The sequence below is a fragment of the Cinclus cinclus genome, chromosome 17 (assembly GCF_963662255.1).
Source record: "Cinclus cinclus chromosome 17, bCinCin1.1, whole genome shotgun sequence".
Lineage (NCBI taxonomy): Eukaryota > Metazoa > Chordata > Aves > Passeriformes > Cinclidae > Cinclus > Cinclus cinclus.
The window spans coordinates 12,341,943-12,364,691 of NC_085062.1; the positions used below are offsets into that span (position 1 = coordinate 12,341,943).

General features: G+C 54.2%; 1 protein-coding gene across 1 annotated transcript in view; it reads right to left on the minus strand.

Moving 5' to 3' along the window:
- Positions 1-22,749, minus strand: part of KSR2 (kinase suppressor of ras 2) — a 75,233-nt gene that overhangs the window by 24,921 nt on the left and 27,563 nt on the right. The window contains exons 5-14 of the mRNA XM_062504230.1: positions 20,644-20,825; positions 12,668-12,737; positions 11,997-12,080; positions 9,508-9,575; positions 7,979-8,103; positions 5,731-5,899; positions 3,152-3,193; positions 2,810-2,876; positions 1,234-1,282; positions 114-481 (exon numbers count right to left, since the gene is read on the minus strand). Of these exons, the coding sequence (XP_062360214.1) occupies positions 114-481; positions 1,234-1,282; positions 2,810-2,876; positions 3,152-3,193; positions 5,731-5,899; positions 7,979-8,103; positions 9,508-9,575; positions 11,997-12,080; positions 12,668-12,737; positions 20,644-20,825 (1,224 nt within the window). The remainder of the gene's footprint in view (positions 1-113; positions 482-1,233; positions 1,283-2,809; positions 2,877-3,151; positions 3,194-5,730; positions 5,900-7,978; positions 8,104-9,507; positions 9,576-11,996; positions 12,081-12,667; positions 12,738-20,643; positions 20,826-22,749) is intronic.

Sequence of the window (22,749 nt, forward strand, 5' to 3'; positions counted from 1 at the left end):
GCGGCAAACTCAGCCCAACGGCACCGTTGGAGTGGAAGAAAAAACAACGGGGGAAAAAATGAATTTTTTTGGGCAGGGAAACCAAATAATTGGACAAAAGAAATGATTCCAACCTGGTGATGATGGCGAGGTGGGGAGGGCTCATGCAGGCCCCCATGAAGAGCACCACGTTCTCGTGCCGGGTCTGCCGGTAGGCCATGACCTCCCTCTTGAAGGCCTTGAGCTGGTCCTCGTTGTCGCGTTCGATGTCGATGAGGCGAATGGCCACCTCCCCGTGCCAGCGCCCATGGAACACCTGCCCGAAGCGGCCCTTGCCGATGAGCTCCCCGATCTCCAGCTGCTCAAAGGGGATGTCCCACTCCTGCAGGAAGATGCTGGTCTGGCTGGCCTTGCGCGGGAAGTTGCGTGCGGAAAGCAGCGAGAGGTTCATCTCCTCAAAGTCGTCCTCGGACTCCTGCACCTCCTCGGCGCCTTCCTCGTTCTGTGGTGGGCAAAGGGCATGGGGAACAATAAAACAGGGAGAAAACTGTGGGGAAAACCCCGCTGGTCCAACTCCTCAGCTCGCTCAGACCTGGAGGAACCAGGCAGGCGCCTTCCAACGCCAACGCAGTGGCCCCGTTATATGCAAAGTTGGCAGAATCCCAGATTTTCATAGAATCATGGACTCCTTTAGGTTGGAAAAGCTCTCTTTGACTGACTCCAACCCTTCCCCAGCATTGCCAAGGCCACCACAAACCCATGTCCCCAAGTGCCACATGGGGTTTTAAGTCCCTCCAGAGCTGGGGACTCCACCACTTCCCTGTGGAGCCATTTATTTGCCCTGGGGCTAAACTGAAGATTGTGACTCACCAGAGATTGAATTAATTTGTCTTAAAACAGTTTCATCCTCCCCTGGCTGAGCTGTGCTCTGCTAATTCCCATTATTCTCAGACCCCTTGATGGTCCATTTAGACTTCCTACAGGATTTACAACACCCATTAAAAGCTCCATCCTCATCTTCCCTCTCCCCTCCTTCCCTTTCACTTCATTTTTAATGCATCCTAAAAACCTCATTGAATTACAAACTTGAAGCCCAGGGGGGTCCCTCTCCATGGGGTGGGGACACGGATGCCTAGACTTTAATTCAATTATCAGCAATTCCACTGCACAGATGGGAAATGTCTCCATTTCCTAGGAAATGTGCCCCAAGATATCCTTAAAACCAAGGCCCATTAAGCACAGGAGCTGTCTCACCTCCGAGGTGGGCTCCACTTCAATTTGAAGCAATGGGTTTCCTTCCAGGCTGTTAAAAGAATTATGGAATTAACACCATGGAAAAACACAGGGATCTGGGGAGCAGTCCCTCTTTCTGCCCCAGGGATAAAGGGATCAGAGAAGAGAAGGTGTCACTAACCCAGGGAAAGGGACAGATTTATGTCCCCCCGCTCCCCCCCATGGACTCGAGGCATTTTCAGGGATTTCTAAAATTTCCTTGCAACCAACACCAGCCAAAGCAGAAGCGCAGAAGGAAAGAAAATGAGTTTTTCTATCATTTCAGAGAAGTGGAGGGTTCAAAGATCCTCTCCCTGCAGTAAAGCACCCAACTCTGACTGGTTTTCCAGTTCTTTTCCTTCCCTGTTCACCCAGCACCTCCCACCCCCAGGTCCATGACTGGGGTCTCACTGCTCCTGACAATTAACAGGCAATTAGGGAACTTCTGAATGAGTGATCAGCTGCAACAGCTCCTGCGGTTTCAAACATCATTTAAATATATTACAAATCATTATTATTGATCACATAAATAACCAAATTCCTTCCCAGGGAAATTCTGCTTCCCAGGCCACTCAGACACAATGATCCTGTGAGTCCTAGCTCGTTCCACGGCCAGGAAAGACTACAAATCCCAGGATCCTACACAAAAGGAGTCAATCCTGGTATTCTGAACAGCTTGGGAAGCCCAGGTGGCTGCAAAACCTCTCCAGGGATGGGTGGTTTGCAGGAGCAGCCGACTCCTCATCACTATCCCAGGCATGAATTCCTGTCCCCCGAGGATCCAGAGGTGTTTAACCCAGCCAAGCCCAGGATGGCTCCCATGGGATGTTTTCAGTGGGGGAAGCCAGAGGGAATCACAGATTTTGGATATTGGAAGCTGTTTCCCCAAAAAAATCCTATGTCTCGACACCTTCCTTTAGGCAGGGGTGAAAAAAAAAAAGCTTTGACTTCCCCGTTTTTCCATTAATTCCCACAGGACAGTGGTTCCATCCTTTGCTTCACTGGATCCCCAGGGGAATTTGGAGACTGTGGATTAGCCAGCCACAAACTGGAACCAGACTTGATCCCTTAAACCCGTGGCTTGTGAAATCCTTCAAAAATGGCCTTCAGAGAAAGGATCAGGAAGGGCACAGCAGTAGAATCTGCTGCTGGAGCAGCACAGGCACCAGGACATCAAGGAATGATGGATTTGGGTTTTACCTGCTGGGGAGGGATGGCTCTAATACTGATTAGATGCTGCTTTTTCCAATTTTCAGCCCAAAGTTTATTGGGCTTGAAAATATTGGAAGTAGTAAAGGTATCCTGGTTATCTGCTTTTAATTTAATTATAATTTAATTAACCCCTTGGGCTTTTTGGACTGAAATCCTTTTTTTTTTTTTTTTTTCCTCTCTAGTGAAGAGATTGTGGGTTATAAAACCCCTTGCTCTCCTTCTCAACCTTCCAGAGATCCAGGGTCTCACCAGGACCACCTGAGCCCCCAGCACCAGGGGAGCACCCACGGGGGCCTGGAGGATTTGGGGTGCAGAGGGAAGGGGATGGGAAGGGGGAGTCACTCACATGGGGTTGGAGGTGACAGGGTGCAGGACGACCTGTGGGGCTCGGGTCGGCGTCTCAGGCACCACATCTGGGAACAAGAGAGAGGAGTCAGAGACCTCTGGGGACCCCTGAGGGAAGTGAACCCCACCCTTCACCCCCAGGTCCCATTTAGTGACATCCTGAGTAGGGCTGGGTGTCATTTAGGGCCACCCAATCCTGCAGCATCAATAGGCTTTGAGGAGAAATCCCACCCCAGGATGACCCCTCCGGCACAAATCCAGGGGTTTGAAGAGCTGGCCATGCACCCATCCCCAGCAGGAGAAATCCCAGGCTATCCAAGGAATATCTTCCGGAGAGCCTTACCTGGGAAAATGAACTGCTGCTTGTACTTGTAGTAATGGGAGGCTGGAAAAGAGGAAAAATGGTTCAACAAGGACCTGTAGAGCTGGAAAAGCTCCAACCTGTGCCCAGTTCTTCACCAGGAAACCTCAACCCCAATTGTGTGAATCCCTCCTGTGTGATCCAACCTCTCTCACTTCCATATCCCCATATGGAATATTCTGTATTCCAAAATGGCACATAGGATGCCCAGGCCAAAAAAAATTAGGACCTTTGCTGGATTATAATTTGATTTTTCTCCCCACATCAACTCTTCTGCACCATATGGAGAGTGTCAATGCCATCCATGAAGTCACTGCTGGGGTTTGGACACCCGTTTGCCAGCAGGGGTTGAGTTCTGGCCCTCAGGAGGAATTTGGGAACCTCTTGGCATCATGGAGACGCCAAGTGATAGGTTTGGAACTGCTGCTCATTTGTGCCACATTCCACCCCTTTTTTTCCCTTGCTCTGGAGCCATGTCCCTCCTGGAAGGAGTCCCAGGAGCCACTGTCCAAAGCCAGAGCTCGGAGAGGCTCTGGGTGCTGGGAACGTCCACTGCTCCCATTTCCTGCCCAAGGATTGATCCGGTTCCGTGGACAGGCAGGTCATGGGTGTGAAGAACTCAGAGCTGCTGAGGCCACCAGAGGTTGGCACCAACTCAGAAGTCACCTTCTTATCTCCAAGACCCCAAGGGCCATCCCTCAGCATCCCCTCTCCAGCTTGGAGACCCCAGAGTCCGACCTCAGCCCTGCAGCAGGACCTGAGCCAACATCAAAGAAGACTCGATGGTAATTCCAGAAGGAGAAGGTCATCATGTCACAATTTCCAAGCTCAAATCCTAATCCCTGAGATGACCACCTTGATGTGATAAACCACAGAAAACTTCCTGGCTGGAAAGATGAAAGCAGGGCAAGTCCTGTTTTAGATCCCATTCTGCTCCTCACAGGAATAAAACAGGCAGCAAACAACCCCCAGAGATGCCAGGGTCTGATCCTGCCCTGCTCTGCCTCTGCCAGACAGCAATGTGTTCCAGGTTCCCAAAGTGGGGGTGAAATCCGTGGTTTCTTCTTGAAACCACATGAAATAATGTCCCAAAAAGCCCCACAGGGAGGTGCCTGCTCCAGGAGCGACCCATGGGGTTACCAAAGGCTGGATCCCCACAGAGCCAGGCAGGGTCCATGGCTGGCCCAGCAGGTGGATTGGGATGCCAAGATACCGGGATACTCCGGCTTTGGAAGAACTCCTTGGACTGGGTAACACCAGCATGGAACTCAAGCCATGTTCTCACAGATCTTGGAGGCTCCAAGGTTGTGCCTGGTGAAATCCTAACCCTCTGGATGGGTCACACCATTCCTGGGAGTGCTCAGGGCTTCCTCCCAGCTCCTCTGCTGTCTTCCTTGCACCATTCCAGGATCCTGCTGGAATCCCAGGCACTCCAAAGGACTGGCACCTCTCTAGGCACACAAGGACACGACGGGTGGCTGATTGCCAGGGGGTTTCCCAGCTTTTGGAAGTGTTTGTTGTGGTGACGGAATTCTACCAGGCAACCTCCTCCTCATCTCCCTCCTCCTCCTCCTCTCTGGTTGAAGGTGTGTCAGGATGGAAGCACCACAGCGGAGCACAAAGATTCTGCCTGGTTCCTCTGGAGAACCCATCCTGACCTTCCTTCCCAACCCCACCAGTTCATTAATCCTGGGATTTTGGGGGTGCAGGCCCTCAACCTTCCAGCAGCTCCAGCAAAGTGGTCATGAATCGAGCAGGGCCACCAGGACAGCCAGGAGTGCTTCAGCATCCCAGAGATCTCCTCTCCACTCAGCAGCTCTATGCTGGGAGCAGGAGGACACATTTCCAGGAGTGATGCTGAGCCATTCCCTCCTGGAAGGGACTTCTCCTGGAGCAGCAGGACATCCCAAAGGAAGGCAGACACGCTGGGACAGGCTTTGACCATCCTCAGCTCAGGAGGAGCTTTTTGGGCTGTCTTCCAAAATTTCTGTGTCCTGCAGCCACTGGGACCTCCCTGCCTCTCCCACCATCCCTGAAGAGATGAACCTCCCAAAGCAGATGAATCCCAGGTCCAGATTCCATGGAACAAGCCACATCAGACATTCCCAGAATCATCTATCACCCCACATGTGCTGCCAGCAAACCTGCTGGGGACCCATCACCCCCAAAACATGTCAGGGTCACCCCAGTCTGCCCTCATAGAGGGGGCAGCCCCTGGTTCCTGTTTGCACCTGAGGAGAAATGCCACAGAAAATCCATGCCTAGACAGCTCTGCAGCCTCAAGAGCTGCAGAAGTTGTGCTGGCTCCAACCTTGGAGCTTTCCAAGACTGGATCAAACCTTGGGCTCTGACTCTTCTTCAAGCAGGAGTTTTGTCCAGAGACTCCCAACCTGGATTATCCTAAACTCATCTTTTCTCCTGATTTCTGCTTCAACCTTCTCCCCATCCCAATGTAAACCCAGAAAGGGAATTAAGTGGAACTGCTCCACATCCCAAGGACACCTGAGGACACGAGTCCCTCTCTGGGGGCAGGTGGGAACACAGGGAGGGGGTGGCAATACCTGGCAGGTTGAACTGCTTCTGCTGGCGCGGGCACTGCGGGGACGGGTGCAGCGGGGACGGGGGGGTGGCACTGGGGGGCAGCGGCGGGGCCGGCGAGGACGGCGTGGACGAGGTGGTGGACGAGGGATTGCTGCTGGAATCTGGCTGGTAGGGCACCGGAATGTGGTCCTGAGGGACACGGGGAAGGAGAGAAAAGAGAGGAGCCGGTGAGAGCAGCGCTGGTTGGTGCCACTCCGAGGTGTGAAGGACCCCAGTGACAAGTGACAGCTACATCATCCCACCCCTTTCTTCCAGAGGTCCTAGAAAGCACCCAGAGCTTCTTCCAAAGCTGTTTGTATTCCCCGAGGCCATTTCCCACCATAAATTGGCTCCTTTCCCACCCTCACCCCCCGCTGAAGGTTGTGCAAATCTTCTGGCTCCACACAGCTGAGGCCACTGAGGCCAGAATTGAGGCCACCACCTTGGGGCTTGGTCCTTGGGGACAACAAGGTCCTGGAAGTTCCTGCTGAACTCCTTGGAGCCAAACTCTGGGGCCTTGCAGGGAGCAGGGGGATCTGGGATGAGCAGCCAATGCATCCCAAGACATTCCTCGACCCTTCCCAGTCAAGTTCAGTGATTTTGGGTGCCCACTGGGATGGGTGAGAAGGGACCACCAAGAACTGACAGGCAAGAAAACCTGCATGGATATCTTGGATCCAAAAAGGAAAATTTGGGCCAGAATTTCCCCCCTTGCTGCCCTTGGAGCCACTGAACAGGGTCTGAGCAGTGCTGAGCATTCCCATCCCCTCAGAATTTCCCTCCAAGGTTAAAAAATCTGCACAAGCCTTCTCCAGCAGGTAACTTTGTCCTAATTAATTAATTCTTAAATGAGCTGGGCTTTCCAGGAAACCCATATTGGTCATCATTCTATTCTTAATAGGTAAATTATTTTTTAAGCAACTAGTGCAGGTCACAGAAATAAGATTTCATGGAGCATTGGAATTAGAGGAATTTAAAGTCTCTTCCAACCCAGACCATTCCATGGTTTTATTCAGGAAAATTTGTTTCTTTAAAGAAACACCTTTAGGAATACCCAAGTAAGAAGGAGGCCCTACTGAAATAAGAATATTCATCGGGGAAATTTCAACTTGAATGGGAATGTCTAGGACAAAAGCACCACCCCAAAACAACAAAACCAGAGCAGACCCCTATACCAAGAAATTTGTAAAATTATTTAGGTTTGAAACCAGCATCTCCAGGAGCATCTTGGTACCCAGACTTTTCCCAGAGCCAGAAGATGCTGAGGGCTAGAGGAGCTCAGCCAGGCTTTGGGAATTTAAGGGTTTGGTCGATCCATTCCCCAAGACAGTGATATCCCTCTTTTTGAGCACTTCCAGCCTGCCAACCCCTCACCCTGCCCTTCCTCCAAGGAATTTTCCACTGGAGGCCAACAGGCTTTAAATTCCATCAGAACCAACCCTGTGATGGGTTTATTGTATCAATGCAGAGCAGGAGTGAGCCAGGTGCTCTGTCAGGTCTGGCTTGAGCAGCTTTGCCAGGAACAATCAAATCCCAGGCTTGTTTTATTTGCAACAATAAATTTGTTATTTATTGAAGTCTCCACTGGGAGCAGAGACCTCAAATCACCCCAAATTCAGCTTGGACCTGGAGACTCAGAGGCCATGAAGGAACAGGACTGGGATAGCAGGGTCCAGGCTTTCTGGAAGTGCTGATCCCATTTAATTTTTAAAAGAAATAACTTAACTGGATACATGCCCAGGGAAGGGAATGGAGCTGGGGAAGGGGCTGGAGCCCCAGGAGGGGCTGAGGGATCTGGGAAAGGGAGAAAAGCCTGGAGAAAAGGAGGCTCAGGGGGGACCTTGTGGCTCTGCACAACTCCCTGACAGGAGGGGACAGCCGGGGGGGTCAGGCTCTGCTCCAGGGAACAGGGACAGGAGGAGAGGGAACGGCCTCAGGCTGGGCCAGGGGAGGCTCAGGATGGTGTTTGGGAAAATTTATTCATGCAAAGAGCTGTCCAGCCCTGGCACAGCTGCCCAGGGCAGGGCTGGAGTCATTCAGCAGTGATGTGGCATTTGAAGATGTGGGGCAGTGGTGGCCTTGGCAGTGCTGAGGGAACAATCAAACTCAATTTTCTTAGATCGTTTCCAGCCTGAAGAATTCCATGTTTCTCTGTAAAGCTGTGGATATTTGGGTGCAGGGGGTCCTGTCCCTGTGGCAGGGTGTGGACACAGGGGGCTCAGGGCTCACCTTGTTGAGTTTGTTGGTTTTGGGGAGCGTTTGGCTGACGTGCAGGTCCGAATACCGTGGGGGCTTCCTCAGGGGGTTGTTGATGTCGCAGGGCACCGACTCTGTCCGGACTAACCTTGCTGGATTAAGAAGGGAGAGAGGGAAAAGGGGGTGGAGAGGAGAAGAGAGAGGGAAGGACATCAAAGCTCAGCAGGAGCGCTCAGGGTCACCCCGTGCTTGCAAACCGCTCTCCAAAGCGACTCCCGCGGCACTTCCAGCCTGGGATGGCAGCTGAACTTCGGGATCCTCCTGCACCCCGGCCACAGCCAACCCCCCCCCCCCAGGGTGTGAGGCAGCAATTTGGAGGGTCCAGCAGCTGCCATGGCCCCTCCATGAGCCGGGGCTCAGCCAGCACAGTCCTGTTCCTTGCCGGAGCTTTTTGGAGTGAAGGAAAGGAGCCAGCTCAGAACATTCTCAGCAGGGACGTTTTTGAGGAGGGGGAAAAGCCAGCCTGAAGATTGGGCCGGGGGGGGAGGGCTCAGGAATGGTTTGACTCCAAGACAATGGATTTAATAGCTGGGTTTGGGGGTTTTTGGGGGTGTGAAAAGGTGTTTCAGTGATGCTGAGGCCACCCCAAAGCCATGCTGCTCCTAAAACACACAGCGGGCAGCTCCGCCTCTTGCAGCATCACAGCCCTAAATCCCAATTCCTGCCCATCCCAGGAGCCCTTCTCTGTCTCCAGGGCAGGGTTTGCAGCGGTTCCGATCCTGGCGGGGGAGAGGTCTTCAGCCGCTTCCCCCCAAACTTGCTGCAAGCGAGGGCGTGGGGGTGGGAGCTGTAAAATCACCCCCTCTGAGGTGCCACCAACACAATCCTTTTCCCGGGGGCTAAACCAAGGAGCGGGTTTGGGGGGAAATTTAACACAAAGGAACAGCTTTAAGAGCTCAAAATTCAAGGCAAGAGCGATTGGAAGCGTTTCCCTCAGACAGCCGCGGTCCTCTGGCCAGCAAAGGAGCCGAAATCTGGAAGAAAAGAGGTGGGAAGTGCCGCCCCGCCGTCCTGCTGCAAAGTTCTGCCTGTCTCTCTGTGGATTTTAGGCGGGGGTCTCCCGCAGGAGAGCGGGATAAGGCAGCTCCGAAAGCACCACGAGCATCCGCAGGGCCACGGCCGCGTCCCCGGCGCGGGGACCCCGCATGCACCGGGAGGTTCGGGGTCCCAAATCCGCCCTGAGCTCTCGACAGAAGCAAAAGGCCAAAACCTGGTTGGACTTACCCCGTGCGGTGGGGAATCTGAAAAGAAAAGGAGGCAGGGGGAGGGTGGGTGGAAGTGGTTTGCAATGCAAATCTGCCTCGCCCCGACCGGCTCGTCTCCCTACAAGCGGAAAAAACGGTGGGTAACATTTCCCCGGAGCGCCCAAGCGGTTCGGGAGCCTCCGTCCCGCCGGGGACCCCACCTGGGTCCGGCTCCCGAATCGCCCGGGGGGCTTTTGAAAGCTTTACCCGCTGGCAACATCCCCGGAGACACGGAGCTGGGAGGAGAGAGGGCCTTACCTCCGCGGTGGATGATCAGCAGGTGACACGGGGGGGCCTCTTTGGTGCATTTGTTGTGGCACTTGAGCCTGGCAGGGGGCAGAGAAAAAGGAGTGAGAAGGGAAAACTGATGGATGGAGAGAGTTTATGGACAGGATAAGGGGGAGCTCCTTCCCACTGCCAGAGGGCAGGGTTAGATGGGATTTGGGGAAGGAGTTGTTCCCTGTGAGGGAGGTTGAAGTTGTGGCTGCCCCTGGAAGTGTCCATGGCCAGACTGGACAGGGCTTGGGGCAGCCTGGGACAGTGGAAGGTGTCCCTGCCCGAGGCAGGGGGTGGAATGGGTTGGGCTTTAAGATCCCTTCCCATTCAGGCCGTTCTGGGATTCTGTGATGTTGCTCAGGGCTTTTTCCTCCTTTTCCCCTTGGGAGAGGGACTGGATGCAAGGCTTTGGTTGTTCACTCTGAGTGAACCCTCCTGGCTCCCTGCTCCCCGTAATTCCCAAGCGGCACGCTCAGGGGTAAGGAACAATATGGGATGCACGTCCTGGAAAATCAGGAGGGGCTGACTGGCAGGACACAGGGGCTGCACAGCCTTGGAAAATACATCCATCCCAATGGAGCAGCACAGAAATTCCCAAACCTGGGGGCTCTGCCCAGTTCCCCCTTTGTCTGCCAGCCTGGGGGGGGTGGGACTAGCCAGGCTTTGAGTACACCCCAAATTGTCACTGCTGCCAGAGCTGGCTGCACTAAAAGGGGCAGAGTTCTGCGCTGGGGCTGGGGGGAAGGGTTTACTGGAAGGGATGGGACAGGACGAGCTTTAAGGTCCCTTCCAGCCCAAACCATTCCATGAAATCCCTGTTCCCACCATCCTGCCACTGGATGCTTAATTAAATTCAGGAGCAACAAAGGGGGAGGAAGTGGCTGCCCTCGTCCCCGATGTGTCCCTGTCATTGTGTCCTCCCCTCCCGACTTTATTTAAGGACATTTAGCCAAAATAAAGAGATGATTTACAGCCTCTGGATATTCTGCAGAGCTTTTCCCGGTTTGTGGAGACAGGGCAGGAGTTTGGAGGGCTTCACCCCTGAGTCATGCATATAGGCATAGGCAGACTCCCAAATCCTTCCCATTCCTCCTTAATTAAGGATGGAAACGCATCCCCAGCTCACGCTCTGCCAGGTCGGCAGAAAGCCATGGGGGAAAAGGGAAGGAGGAAAGGATTTATCAAAACAAGGGGAAATTATGGGGAAAAAAAAAGAACGGCAGTTTCAAGTCAATGAGCTGGGTAATGAAAATTCAGGAGCTGCCCGTGTTAGCTTTTATTACAAAGCTGTTCCTTGAGGGAAAGGCAGGAATTAATTTGGGGGGTTTGGGGTCCGGCTGTTTGTTTTACCTGTTGGCTTCCCCTCTGCTTTCGGGGGAAAGCAGCGCCAGGGCAAGGCTGGAAAAAACCTAAATGCCTTGTGCTCGCTCCCAACTTTTGACTGGCAGGAAACGGATTTGTTCTTTTCTGTAGGATTCCAGGGAGCAGGATTTGCACAGCCAGAGCCACAGCATCCCTGATCCTGGTCAGGGAGCAGGCACAACATCCCTTCTCCAGCACAGAGAGCTCCAGTTCCTCGAGCATGGATACAACGGAATTACCCCTTTAAAATCCCGTATTTGATAACATCCCTTCCAGAAAAGCCCCACCAGCTGTGGAGTAACCGAGCTCTTCTCGGCAGGTTTAAATCCCAATTGACCAACTCATCAGCGCTTAATCAGCGGCAGCAGCGATGGTTATCGCTCCGTTACCCGCAGACAATCACACATTCCCAGCTCCCAGCCCTGGCAAAGGCAATCCCGACTCCAGCAGCAGCGTCCTCAAGTGCTGAGGACTGCACGGGTCTGCCCAAGGCTGGGCTGTGGCGGATTGAGAGCAGCTGAAGCAGCCCCCGCCTCTGCCTCGTTGTTTTCCCGGTCCTGTCCCGTTTTATCCTCTCTCTTTAGCACCATGGATGAACTGATTTGGGGCGGGTTGGCTCCTCAGGACCACGACCCTGCCGGGATGCAGAGGTTCCCAAACCTCGGCAGAAATAGAGCCTAAAGCCCAAAACTGTGGGGCAATACCCACCTGGTGCCCAGAGCTATCCCTGCCTGGTCCAGCACATCCATTCCCTCCATGTCATGTAGATAATTCCATAGGGAATCTCCCTAACGTGGGGATCTAAAGCCAGGCTTAGGGAAGGGGGGCTGTCAGGATCTGACTCAGAGCTCTGGAGCGAGCAGAGCCGAGGTCTGGCAGGCACATCCTCCCCGAGGAGCCTGATCCCATCCTAGACACAATCCCAGCCCTGCTTTGGGGAGTTATTCACCCAATTCCACACCTCATTACAGCTTCCTGTGAGGATGAGCTGGTAAGAGCCTGGATGGTCTCTCCATGCCCAAATCCCAGCTCGTCTCCCCCAGCCAAACCCCGAATATCCCCTCAGAATTTTAAGGAGTGACACAAACAACTGGGGCCTGGTGCCATACTTGCAGTTTTTGCATTTTAAGCCGAACAACATTCCCTTCCCGCAGACGGTGCAGGTCTGAGACATCCAGTACTTGGTGGAAAACCTGTGGAGAGAAACATGGAGAGAGTGGCCAGGGAGAGCTGAAGCCTCACTTATCTCCCAAGCCCTGTTTATCCTCTCTCTGCTGCCCTCAAACTCCACTGCAGGCATTGAGGAATATTTCTAGGGATGCCAAAACACAACCCCGAGCCTTCCTTTGATTCTGGGAGCTTGTTCTAAAGGGAATCCAATCCCAGCTCCCTGTGATTCCCCAGCTTTGCCCACCCCAGGCATCCCCCAAAACCACTCCCTGCCCTGGGGACTGATGTTTGCAGCCCCTTGGGAAGCAGCAACACTCTTCCCAGCACTTTTCCCTCTTCAGGGAGATATGTAAGGGTTATAATCCAGAGCAGGCCAATTTGCTGAAGACTGGCAAGGTCACAGATAATACACAGCTTTTATTGACAGCGACCGAAGGCTTATCTAAACCAGATCTGAATTGAAATGGAATTGAAATGGGCTTGGAGGGCAGCACAGCCCAGCATGGGAAAGAGGGGGAATATCCCCAGTCTCGGTGTCCTGGAGCAGAGATGGGAAGGGAGATGCCTGTCCCTCATCCCCCAGGCTGGCAGGGCAGCAGGGTGGGCGTACCTGTGTTTTATGGAGTTTCCTAAATCCCGACGAGGGATCTGCGGGGACCAGCGAGGCACTGACAGCGTATCTGCAGGGAGAGACAGGGAAAACCAGCTCTGGTGACAACATTGAGAGCTGGCATTTAAGTTTTTGGGGAAGGGGAGCAAAGAATGTGCACACAAAATGGGATTTTCCTGCTATTTCCCCCTGGAATTCCTCTCTGAGCTCCCTGTCTGGAAAGCAGGAGACCTCTGGGCTTTGTGGGTCTGTGGGAATTGGGGTCTCCTGTCCCAGATCCCATCACCCAGGTTGGACCAGGGGGCGAGAGCAGAGGGCCCATCCATGTGCAGGCAGGGCGGGATTGCAAAACTTTTGGAATCGCACCACGATGTCCAAACAAGAAAGGGAAAATAAAGCTTGGAATAGCTTCATTGTCAGTTTTCAGTAAGACATCACGGCTTGGGGTGGCAGCTGAGGAAAAACTGAGCCACTCCAAAGGTGATTCCATTCATATTCCAAAGGAAGAACAGAGTTAAAAGCAGTCCTGGTGCTCTCCTTCCAAGGGAAAGCAGGAAGAGGGATAAGGAAAGAGAGGGAAGTTCACTGGCACTGCTGGAGCAGGAAGGTCATCAGGAGCATGGCCATGCTTGGATTCCACGCCCTCCTTCAGCCTCAGCAAGGGTGGAAAAGCTGCTCCTCCTCCTGCTCCTCCTGGCCACGGGAAAGGTCCTGCCCCACAGGATGCTCAGCCCAGGAGCGGATCCATGCTGGGATCCAAAGGCTGGATTTTCACTCAGGGATTTGAGAGGTTTCCCGGACACCAGTGGTGGCTCCCGGCTGTTTGCTCAGAGTGCCAGTAAATCCCTGGCTAAACAGGCGCTGGATATTATCCCTGGGAGTGGGGAGAGCCGCTGTTTGCTCTCATATCCCATTTTAATATAGCAGCAGGCACGGGGCTCTAATTGCACTCGCCAGCTGAAGGTTACATTTACATCCTGCTCCCTGGGTTAGAAATCCTGGGAGCATCCCAAGCTGATCCTGCTCCAGCATCTCCGACCAGCAGCAGCAGCTCTGGATCCTTCCCTTCTTCTGGTCATTCCACAAGCAGAGGCAGCAAATGAGATGTCAGAATTACAGAAACATGGAACGGTTTGGGATGGAAGGGACATTAAAATCATCTCGTTCGCGTGAGCAGGGACAGCTTCCACTGTTCCAGGCTGGTCCATGCCCTATCCAGCCTGGCCTTGGACACTTCCAGGGATCCAGGGGCAGCCACAGCTGCTCTGGGCACCCTGTGCCAGGGCCTGCCCACCCTCCCAGGGAACAATTCCTTCCCAATATCCCATCCAGCCCTGCCCTCTGGCAGTGGGAAGCCATTCCCTGTGTCCTGGTTTTATCCACCCGTGTAAAAAGTCACTCTTCCTAATTTTATAAACTCTATTTCAAAGCCGAGGAGGGGAATTCATCAGCACCACATTGCCAATATTTTTGATATTTTCTCACCAGTCTTTGTGACAACTCACCCTGGGCTGCTGGAGCAGCATCTCTCCACATCCACAATCTCCCGGGGTGGTAATTTGGTCCACAAATCCCAGAGGTGAGGCTCTAACGAGTGACCCCTCCCTGCACAGCCTCATGCCTCCCCGGGTGCCATTCCCCCCTCCCTAAATCGCGTTACAGAGCTGAGTTATCATCATCCCCCCTCCAACGCCGCTCCCTGAAGAACCAAACACCCGGGCCAGAACAGCTCCTCTGCCGGAATTAAATTACAACCTCCGCGTTATCAGCCACAATTTATTCCCACTAACTTTCGGCTGGCCTCAATTAAATCCTGCCAGCCTGGCGAGGGGGAGAGGGGATGGAGGCAACGGCGGCTGCTGAGCCTTTTAATTACTTTCTAAATGTGCTCGCTGCAAAAATGTACTGAAGTGTAGCGGGGATTTTGACCTCGTAACATAAATGAGCCCGACGTGACTCACTGCTAATTACCTTCATTAGCGGCAGCGAGCCACGTAGGATCGCGGAGTTGAACAATAGAGCCGCTGTTGGCAGGAGGGGAAAGCAGCAGAGGGGGGCAGGAGGGCAAGGAAAGGCACCAGGGATCAGCCCAGAGGGCTTAGGGGGCTCTGGAGTTAAGTGGGGATTCTCCCCTTTCCCCGGATTCCCACCCGGAGGAAAAGCTGTTGCTCTCAGTGTTAGCTCGGGGGGATGCCCGGGGGGAAGGTGGAGATGCAGCAGCCTCCGCCCAGCACAGGAGGAATATTCTGATTGAAAACCCCCCAGATTGCCACAACTAGCGTTAATTGCAGGGCGAACAAAAAAAAACCCTCGAGCACATCTTGTTTCAGGGTGGGAGGGTCAGGCTTCTTCGTGGGAACCCCGTGATGGAGAAGAGGCCCGGGTTGATCCTCTCAAGATTTGAGGTGTGACAGTGGCTGCCTCTTCTGCATCCTCTCTTCCTCCCCTCCTTTCTCCCTGTTCCCTCCCTCCGCCCGCTGATATCTCCCGACCTCCTCTGCCCCTGTGCCCGTCATTACTTAAACCTTTATCACCAGCAACCTCCTGCCCGCCTCGAAAATCCAAACTCTCCCGGCTGTAATTCCCCTCGCATAATTCCCCCTCTCGCGCTCCGAGCTGACACTTAATTGGGCACAAGTGGAATTTCGAAGGGTGGCACGCACTGAGCAGCCCCACGGACACTTTCCCCGGTCACCCACCCCCATTCCTGCCTCCTGAGCGGTTCCCAAAATACAAAGCCCACTCCCCGATGTCGTGGCATTGCCCAGTGACAGCACAGCCGCGATGCCAGGGAATGCCACCCCTCCATCCGACACCTCCGTGTTTTCCTTCGCCGCTCCGGCAAAGGTCAGGGCTCCTGCTCCGCGCGGCACAGCTCATCCCAAAATCAACAGCCGCGCTTGATGGGATCAGCTGTGCCAGGACGGGAGCCGGGAAGGGGGAAACCAACCGGGCGAAGGGTGACAGCCACCTCCGGCGTGTCCGTGACAGGCGACACGGCAGAAGAGCGCTGGCACCCCGCTCCCCGGCGGTGACAGGCAGCTGTGACAGCCAGCACCGCTCCTGAGTGGCACCCGCACGCCTCGGAGGTGACGGGGACAGCGCTGCTGCCTCGGTCGTGACGCCTTCGCTGCCCCTGCTGCCATCCCGGTGAATTCCGGCTGTTTCCCAGCTGGCAGCTGGGATGCCTGGGCATGTCCTGCATGGAGAAAAGCACCTGGAGCTTCCCCGTTTCATTATTTTGGGGGTCCACACACTTTGGGGTGGTGATGATGCCCTCAGAGAGCCCCAAACCCTCATCAAGGACTCCTGGAGCATCTCCCAGGGGTGGCGGCAGAGCTAAACCACATGGATGAGGACTGTGTTTTGTCCCATTTGCCCCTTCCTCACCTCCTGGCCCCCAGCTGGATCACAGGGAGTTGGTGGGAGCACATTATCCATCACAGAGACAGCCTGATAAGCAGACCCCCCCTTCCCCTAGATGTTCAATTATGAGTGGAACCAATAAAATCGATGGAAGTGGACTTGGTAAGAGTCACTGCAAAGCTGAGAAATGGCCAGGAGACTCTGCACTTATCCCAAACATCCCAGGCTGTCACCAAAGTGCTCCCAAGGTGAGTGAGTCCCATGGAGAGACTAAGGGGAGACACCAGGGGAGGGGGAGGGAGCCTCTTCCCAAAAGAGTTCAACAGCAAAAGATGTTCAGGATCAGGAATATCTCTATCACCAGGGAAAAATCCCAGTCCAGAGACAAATCACGATATCCATGGAATGGTTTGGGTGAGAAAGAATCTTAAAGATTATTTTGTTCCACCCCTGCCATGGGCAGGGACACCTTCCACTGTCCCAGGCTGCTCCGAGCCCCAGTGTCCAACCTGGCCTTGGACACTTCCAGGGATCCAGGAGCAGCCACAGCTGCTCTGGGCACCCTGTGCCAGCTCCAGTGACAAAGTTCCAATGTCTCAACCTGTGGCAGTTCCAGGGACGCTGTCCCAGTGTCTCCCCACTATCCTGAGTTTACTTCCCACGTGGTCCCAGCTGGAAACCAAGCACCCCAGGGAGGTGCTTTGCAGCAAAGTCCCTTCATGAGACATCTCAGGCCTTGCTCGTGCTGCTTTTAGGGCCAAAATAGGATGGGAGAGGTACCAGAGCAACTGCTCCAGCAGCTTCCCCTCCCCAGGATATAAATCCATGTAGGATTCAAGCTACAAAGGCAGTTGCCTGCTCCCTCCATTAGTGCACGTGGCAAATATTCCACATGGAATTTGATCGGGTGGGAAGTGCCCCTGTCTATGCACGGGGTTGGAATGGGATGATCTTTAAGGTCCAATGGGTGGAAGGATGATCCAGGATGGGTCCAGCAGGATGAAACCAAACCTGAGCCGGAGCAGAGGGGATCATCCAAAGCAGGAGCAGATCCCAGAGCATCTCTCCAGTAAGGAAGAGTCTCTTTCTAATCCAGGCAGCTCCCCTTTCCAGTGTGACAATCCCATTTATCCAGCTCAAATATCACATTCAGCTGGCTTAAAGTCTCACACTGGGATTTCCCCCCCATCCCCAATTCCCAGCCTTGCAGGCTCAAATAGGCTTATCCAGACAAAGCTGTGCCCTCTGACTCCGCTGCTGGGGTGGGAAACCCTCGGAGCCTTGCTGCCAGCTGTGGCCAGATGTGGCTGCAGGAGCTGCCAGCTGTGCTGCCAACATAGCTGGGGAGTGCTCCTGCCATGGCTCATGCAGAGCAGGTCCAGTGGGGAGAGAACCACTGGTGGTCCCCAAGAAAGGAGGTTCCCTTTGGGAAGGCCCCTCCTGGAGGTGCTTGGGGCTGGGACAGCGTTAGGGAGAAGTGTTCCCTCACAAAGCCACCCCAGCACTGGCAATGGGATGGATACGGATAGGGGCCATGGTCTGGATGGCACTGGCAACCTCCCCATGTCACCTTCAACACCACTGTCATGTCCTTAGGTCCAGCCAGGTGCTTTCCAACAGAAATGCTGGATTTAGGGCTCCAGGACTCTGACCCTGACCCACTGGACATTGTCCTGGATCTCTGCCCACCAAACCCACCTGAGCTCAGCCCTTCAGGGGCTCTCTCACAGACGGTTCAGGAGCTGGGGGGGGGGGGGTCAAGGAGCACTGGTGGCATCTCAGCACTTGTCACTTGGCCATCCCTGGCTGGGATCCCACTCAACACCATAAACTGCAAATTCCTTGCTCACAAAGCCAAGAGGAAGAGGCAGGACTGGGATTCAGGAGAATCCCCCCAGGGCACGGCCAAAGCAGCATCACAGTGGATGTGATGGAGTTGTCACACAGGACTGGGCAGGGAGGGGACGTCCCTGGAGACCACATTAAACCTACAAATTCTACAAATTCCCTGTGAGGGGCAGCTCTGGTCTCTGCTGCCTGGCACAGGGAAAGGGAATGGCTGGAGCTGTGTCAGGAGGTTTAGGTGGAGATCAGGGAAAGGTTCTTCCCTCCCCCAGAGGGTGCTGGGCACTGCCCAGGCTCCCCAGGGAATGGTCCCGGCCCCGAGGCTGCCAGAGCTCCAGGAGTGTTTGGACACCAGGGAGGGACAGGGTGGGATTGTTGGGGGGTCTGTGCAGGGACAGGGGCTGGATCCATGATCCCTGTGGATCAGCTTGGGATATTCCATGATCCTGTGATTCCCCCAGCCAGATTTGTGCTGCCAGAGGAAGAAGTTCCTTCTGCAGCTCCCTCCAGCCCTCTGTGAAAATCCATTCCTATCAGGACAAAGGGATGTTAAAAATCAGAGGGAAGCATCCAAACCCACTCCTGACCTAGGCCAGGGATGACTCAGATGGGAACGTGCTCCTGCCAGGAGCAGCAAGGCTGTGGAAAGGAAATCATGGAGAGACAGCCAGGGAGGGACGGAGCCTTGCTGGGCTCCCTTCACCCATCTCCAACTGACAATAACAATTTTTGTGTTTCTGTGCTTAGGGAAGTAATTCCACATCAATCCAGAGCATCTGGGTGCTGCCATGCTGCTCCCACAGGAGGAAAAGGCAAGAGGGATTTTTAGAAAAGCCCATAGAGATGGGATAGAGCTTGGTGTAGAGCTTGTGGAGAGCTTGGTTGTTGGGACAGGGAATCCTTGGGATGCAGGGAAGGCTTGGAGCAACCTGCTCTAGTCCTGCCCATGGAAGTGGATGAGCTTCGAGCTCCCTTCCATCCCAAATCATTCCATGATTCTGCTCCCTACAAACAAATGTCTGCCCTGTTTGGCATAGCTCCCACACGGATGCTGATCCTGCAAGGACCAAACATCTCCACTGATGCCGAAACCTCCCGGCAGGGATCAACCAGCTGGGGAAACACAGCTCCCATCCAGCCTGGAAAACATTCCCAGCAGCCAGGGAAGTCGGAGGGAGATGAGAGGAGACACCTCTCCAGCAGCATTAGTCACTTGCCAGCCCATCACTTCCCATTGCATCCCGCTCCGGCGCTGCCACGTTCCATCAGGATGTCACACCACGGGATGTAATCCAACACTGAGGCGTGAGGAAAACTAATCCAAGGAGACACGTGTGGGGGTGGCGGGGAATGGGGTTTGGGCTGTGGTTTCTGCTCTGTTGGTCCAGGCTGCGAGTTGAGCACAGACAATTCCGTGTGGGAAATAGCAAGGCAAAAATCACCCTCACTCCAGGAAAATCTAGAGTCGGGTATTGGATATCTCTGGGAATAGCATTGTCCTCCTGCAGAGCTCCTGCCAGGTGCCACTGCCCCCAAAGCCAAAGGGACAGGAGGAAAAGGACAGCAGGATTGGCTGGATGAGTCCTCAGTGATCCCAAACTGCAGGGGAGGGGAGGGGAGGGGAGGGGAGGGGAGGGGAGGGGAGGGGAGGGGAGGGGAGGGGAGGGGAGGGGAGGGGAGGGGAAGGGAAGGGAAGGGAAGGGAAGGGAAGGGAAGGGAAGGGAAGGGAAGGGAAGGGAAGGGAAGGGAAGGGAAGGGAAGGGAAGGGAAGGGAAGGGAAGGGAAGGGAAGGGAAGGGAAGGGAAGGGAAGGGAAGGGAAGGGAAGGGAAGGGAAGGGAAGGGAAGGGAAGGGAAGGGAAGGGAAGGGAAGGGAAGGGAAGGGAAGGGAAGGGAAGGGAAGGGAAGGGAAGTTGGCTGCAAATCCTTCTTCAGTCCAGAGCTGAGCAGGAGGAATCAGTGGAAGACCCCAAAATAAGTCAGGAAGATATTTCCAGACAGGAACCAAGGGAAAAATCCAGGGAAAGGAGGGTGACAGAAACCCAGGCTGGTTGTGGAGTTGGAGGAAGCTTTAGCTGAGGAACAAGAGGCGAGGGGACCTCAGCTTGGCAGAGCTGCCATGTGTTTCCAGGGAAGTTCTTCTTGGATCAAGAGCCATGCCTGTCTCACAAAAGTTTCAATCCCTTTGGAATGAATCCCAGTACTTGTCTGGGACCAGGAAATGAGGGTCAGGCTGTTCCTCCCAGACCTGGGTGACCTCATGGAGCCAAACCCACACAGTGAGTGCCACCACCAGCATCTCCTGGGAGAGGACAACTCCCTGTCAGGTGGAAACAAGGCTGGCTGCTGGGATCAGCTCCACGGGATTTGCACTAGCACTAGTTTCCCAAAACTCCACATCAGCTCCAAATCCAGGAAGCAGGAGAAGTTTAAACACAGAAGTGAAACTGCAGCTGGGTTTACAAAGCAAACCTCAGAAAAGTCACTTTTGGGTGACATCCAGGCTGTGCGACCAACCCAGACAGCACAGAAACTTCGTGGCTTTTCCAAAAACCAGAAATAATCAAGTTTTTGGGGTTATCTTTTCCCAGAAGCACCCACAGATCTCTAAACACCAACATGAAGCACCTCCACAAGGGCTGGGCTCATTCCACAACGCTCAAGCAATGTCCTCCAAACTATTGACTCCAAAACTGCCCAGTCCCTTCCTCTGCTTGGCATCTCCCACCCCTTGGAGGAGGGATCTGAGGGGGCCATGGGGACTTACTTGCTGAGAAGGTGGCTTCGGTGTGGACGGGAGGGGTGGAGGGCAGGAAGGGCGGGTACCCCACGAAGAAGGAGCGCAGGGAGCGCTCGGAGAGGAGAGGGGAGCGCTGGGCCGGGATGTTCTCACAGCTCCCCACGCTGTTGTGGATCTTGAGGTTCAGGGGCTTGTTCTTCTTCTTGACTCTGGGAGGGAAAAGAGGAAAAAGGAGGGAAAAGTGAAGGGAAAGGAGCTGGAGATGGGCTGGTGGCACACATGGGATGGGGGTGTTGCTGCATCATCTCCCATGTGATAATAATTCCACCTCCCCATAAGAGTTCCCAATCCCTCCCCACAATCAAACAAAGACAATTTTCATTAAGGAACATTCCAAAGCTTTTCCTCCTGAGAACCTGGGTGAAAAAAATAATTTGGTCCACAAGATGATCAGCTTTAGCCTTGCTGACCTTGTCAAATCCCCTAAATGATCACATTTAATGTCACTACATCAATTACAGGGCCCGAGCAAGGGTGGGCTACAGTGGGAATGTGTGGGACCCCAAGAGATTCCCAGGAATCAGCTTATCAGAGCACAGGACTGTGGTGTGGACAACCTGAAACTGGGAGAAGTTCCTCAGAAATGAAATTCTGCAGAGCACGGGGAAGGAGTCACCCACCTCTCCCACCTCTGCCCATTTTTCCACAATGGGACAAGGCCCAGCCATCACTCTGGTGGCTTGGATGATCCCAAAGCTACAGCAGACTGGAAGGATTTGGGATGCAGAGTGACACAAGCAGCTCAGATGGGCCAGGCTGCAGGATCCTGGCACTGAGGAGCTGCTCGGGCTCATCTGCTCCCACTCTGGCTGCCATGGAGTGAGGAGGAGAGAGAGCCCTGGGAAAGGCAGCTCAGCCCCTTGGAGATCTGGGGCATTTGGGACAGAGATCCTCCAGGAACATCCTGGCAGTGCAACAACTCATGGACTCCTGGAATGCTCCCTCCATAATCCACACTGCAGCACTTCATCCAACTCTCCCAGCACAGGAAGGACCTGGAGCTGCTGGAGAGAGTCCAGAGGAGGCCACAGAGATGCTCCAAGGGCTGGATCCAGGCTGGGAGAGCTGGGGGTGTTCACCTGGAGAAGAGAAGGATCCAGGGAGAGCTCAGAGCCCCTTCCAGGGCCTGAAGGGGCTCCAGGAGAGCTGGAGAGGGACTGGGGACAAGGGCTGGAGGGACAGGACACAGGGAATGGCTTCCCACTGCCAGAGGGCAGGGAGAGGTGGGATACTGGGGAGGAATTGTTCCCTGGGAGGGTGGGGAGGCTGCGGAGTTGATCATCTCCCACGACTCCCAGCAGTGCCCAGGGGCATCTGGCCCTGCCAGGCAATAGGAAATAGCCTCTTTAATGAAGAAAATTAAACCATCCTCTAATAAGTTAATTATTTCCTCACACAGGAAAGCTACTGCTGTGTTTAGGGTGGCTGCAAGAACCTCTGGGTGTGCTGGGCTCACGATGGGGTGGATGATTCCAGGCTGGTCCAGCTGAATCTCCTGGCTTGTGTCTCCCTGGGGTCAGTCCCACAGCCGATGATCACAGAGTCATGGAATGAGTTGGGTGTGAAGGGACATTAGAGCTCAATAAACGACATGGGCAGGGACACCTTCCACTGTCCCAGGCTGCTCCAAGCCCTGTCCAGCCTGGCCTTGGACACTTCCAGGGATCCAGGGGCAGCCACAGCTTCTCTGGGCACCCTGTGCCAAGGCCTCACAGGGAACAATTCCTTCCCAAATCCAGTCCATCCCCTCCACTGCTGTGCAATCCCAACCCAACCAAAAGCCCGGTGCTGCTCCTCTGGCATGGCCCCAGCTCCCCCTGAGCTCAACCCTGGCCCAAAGCCTTTCCTGAAAGGCAGTGATTAAGCACTGATCTCGTGTTTTTCCACCCATAAATCAGTTCCAGACCAAATATTTACTGTGAGCATCATTTCCTCACCAAGCAGGGCTGCTGACAGCTCTCATTATTAGGAAGGATGAGTGATTTTGGACAGAGAGAGATTTTTTTTTCCTTTCTCTGTTTCTTCAGGAGGAGAAAAAAATAATAAAGGGTAATAAACAGCAGGATCCAACTA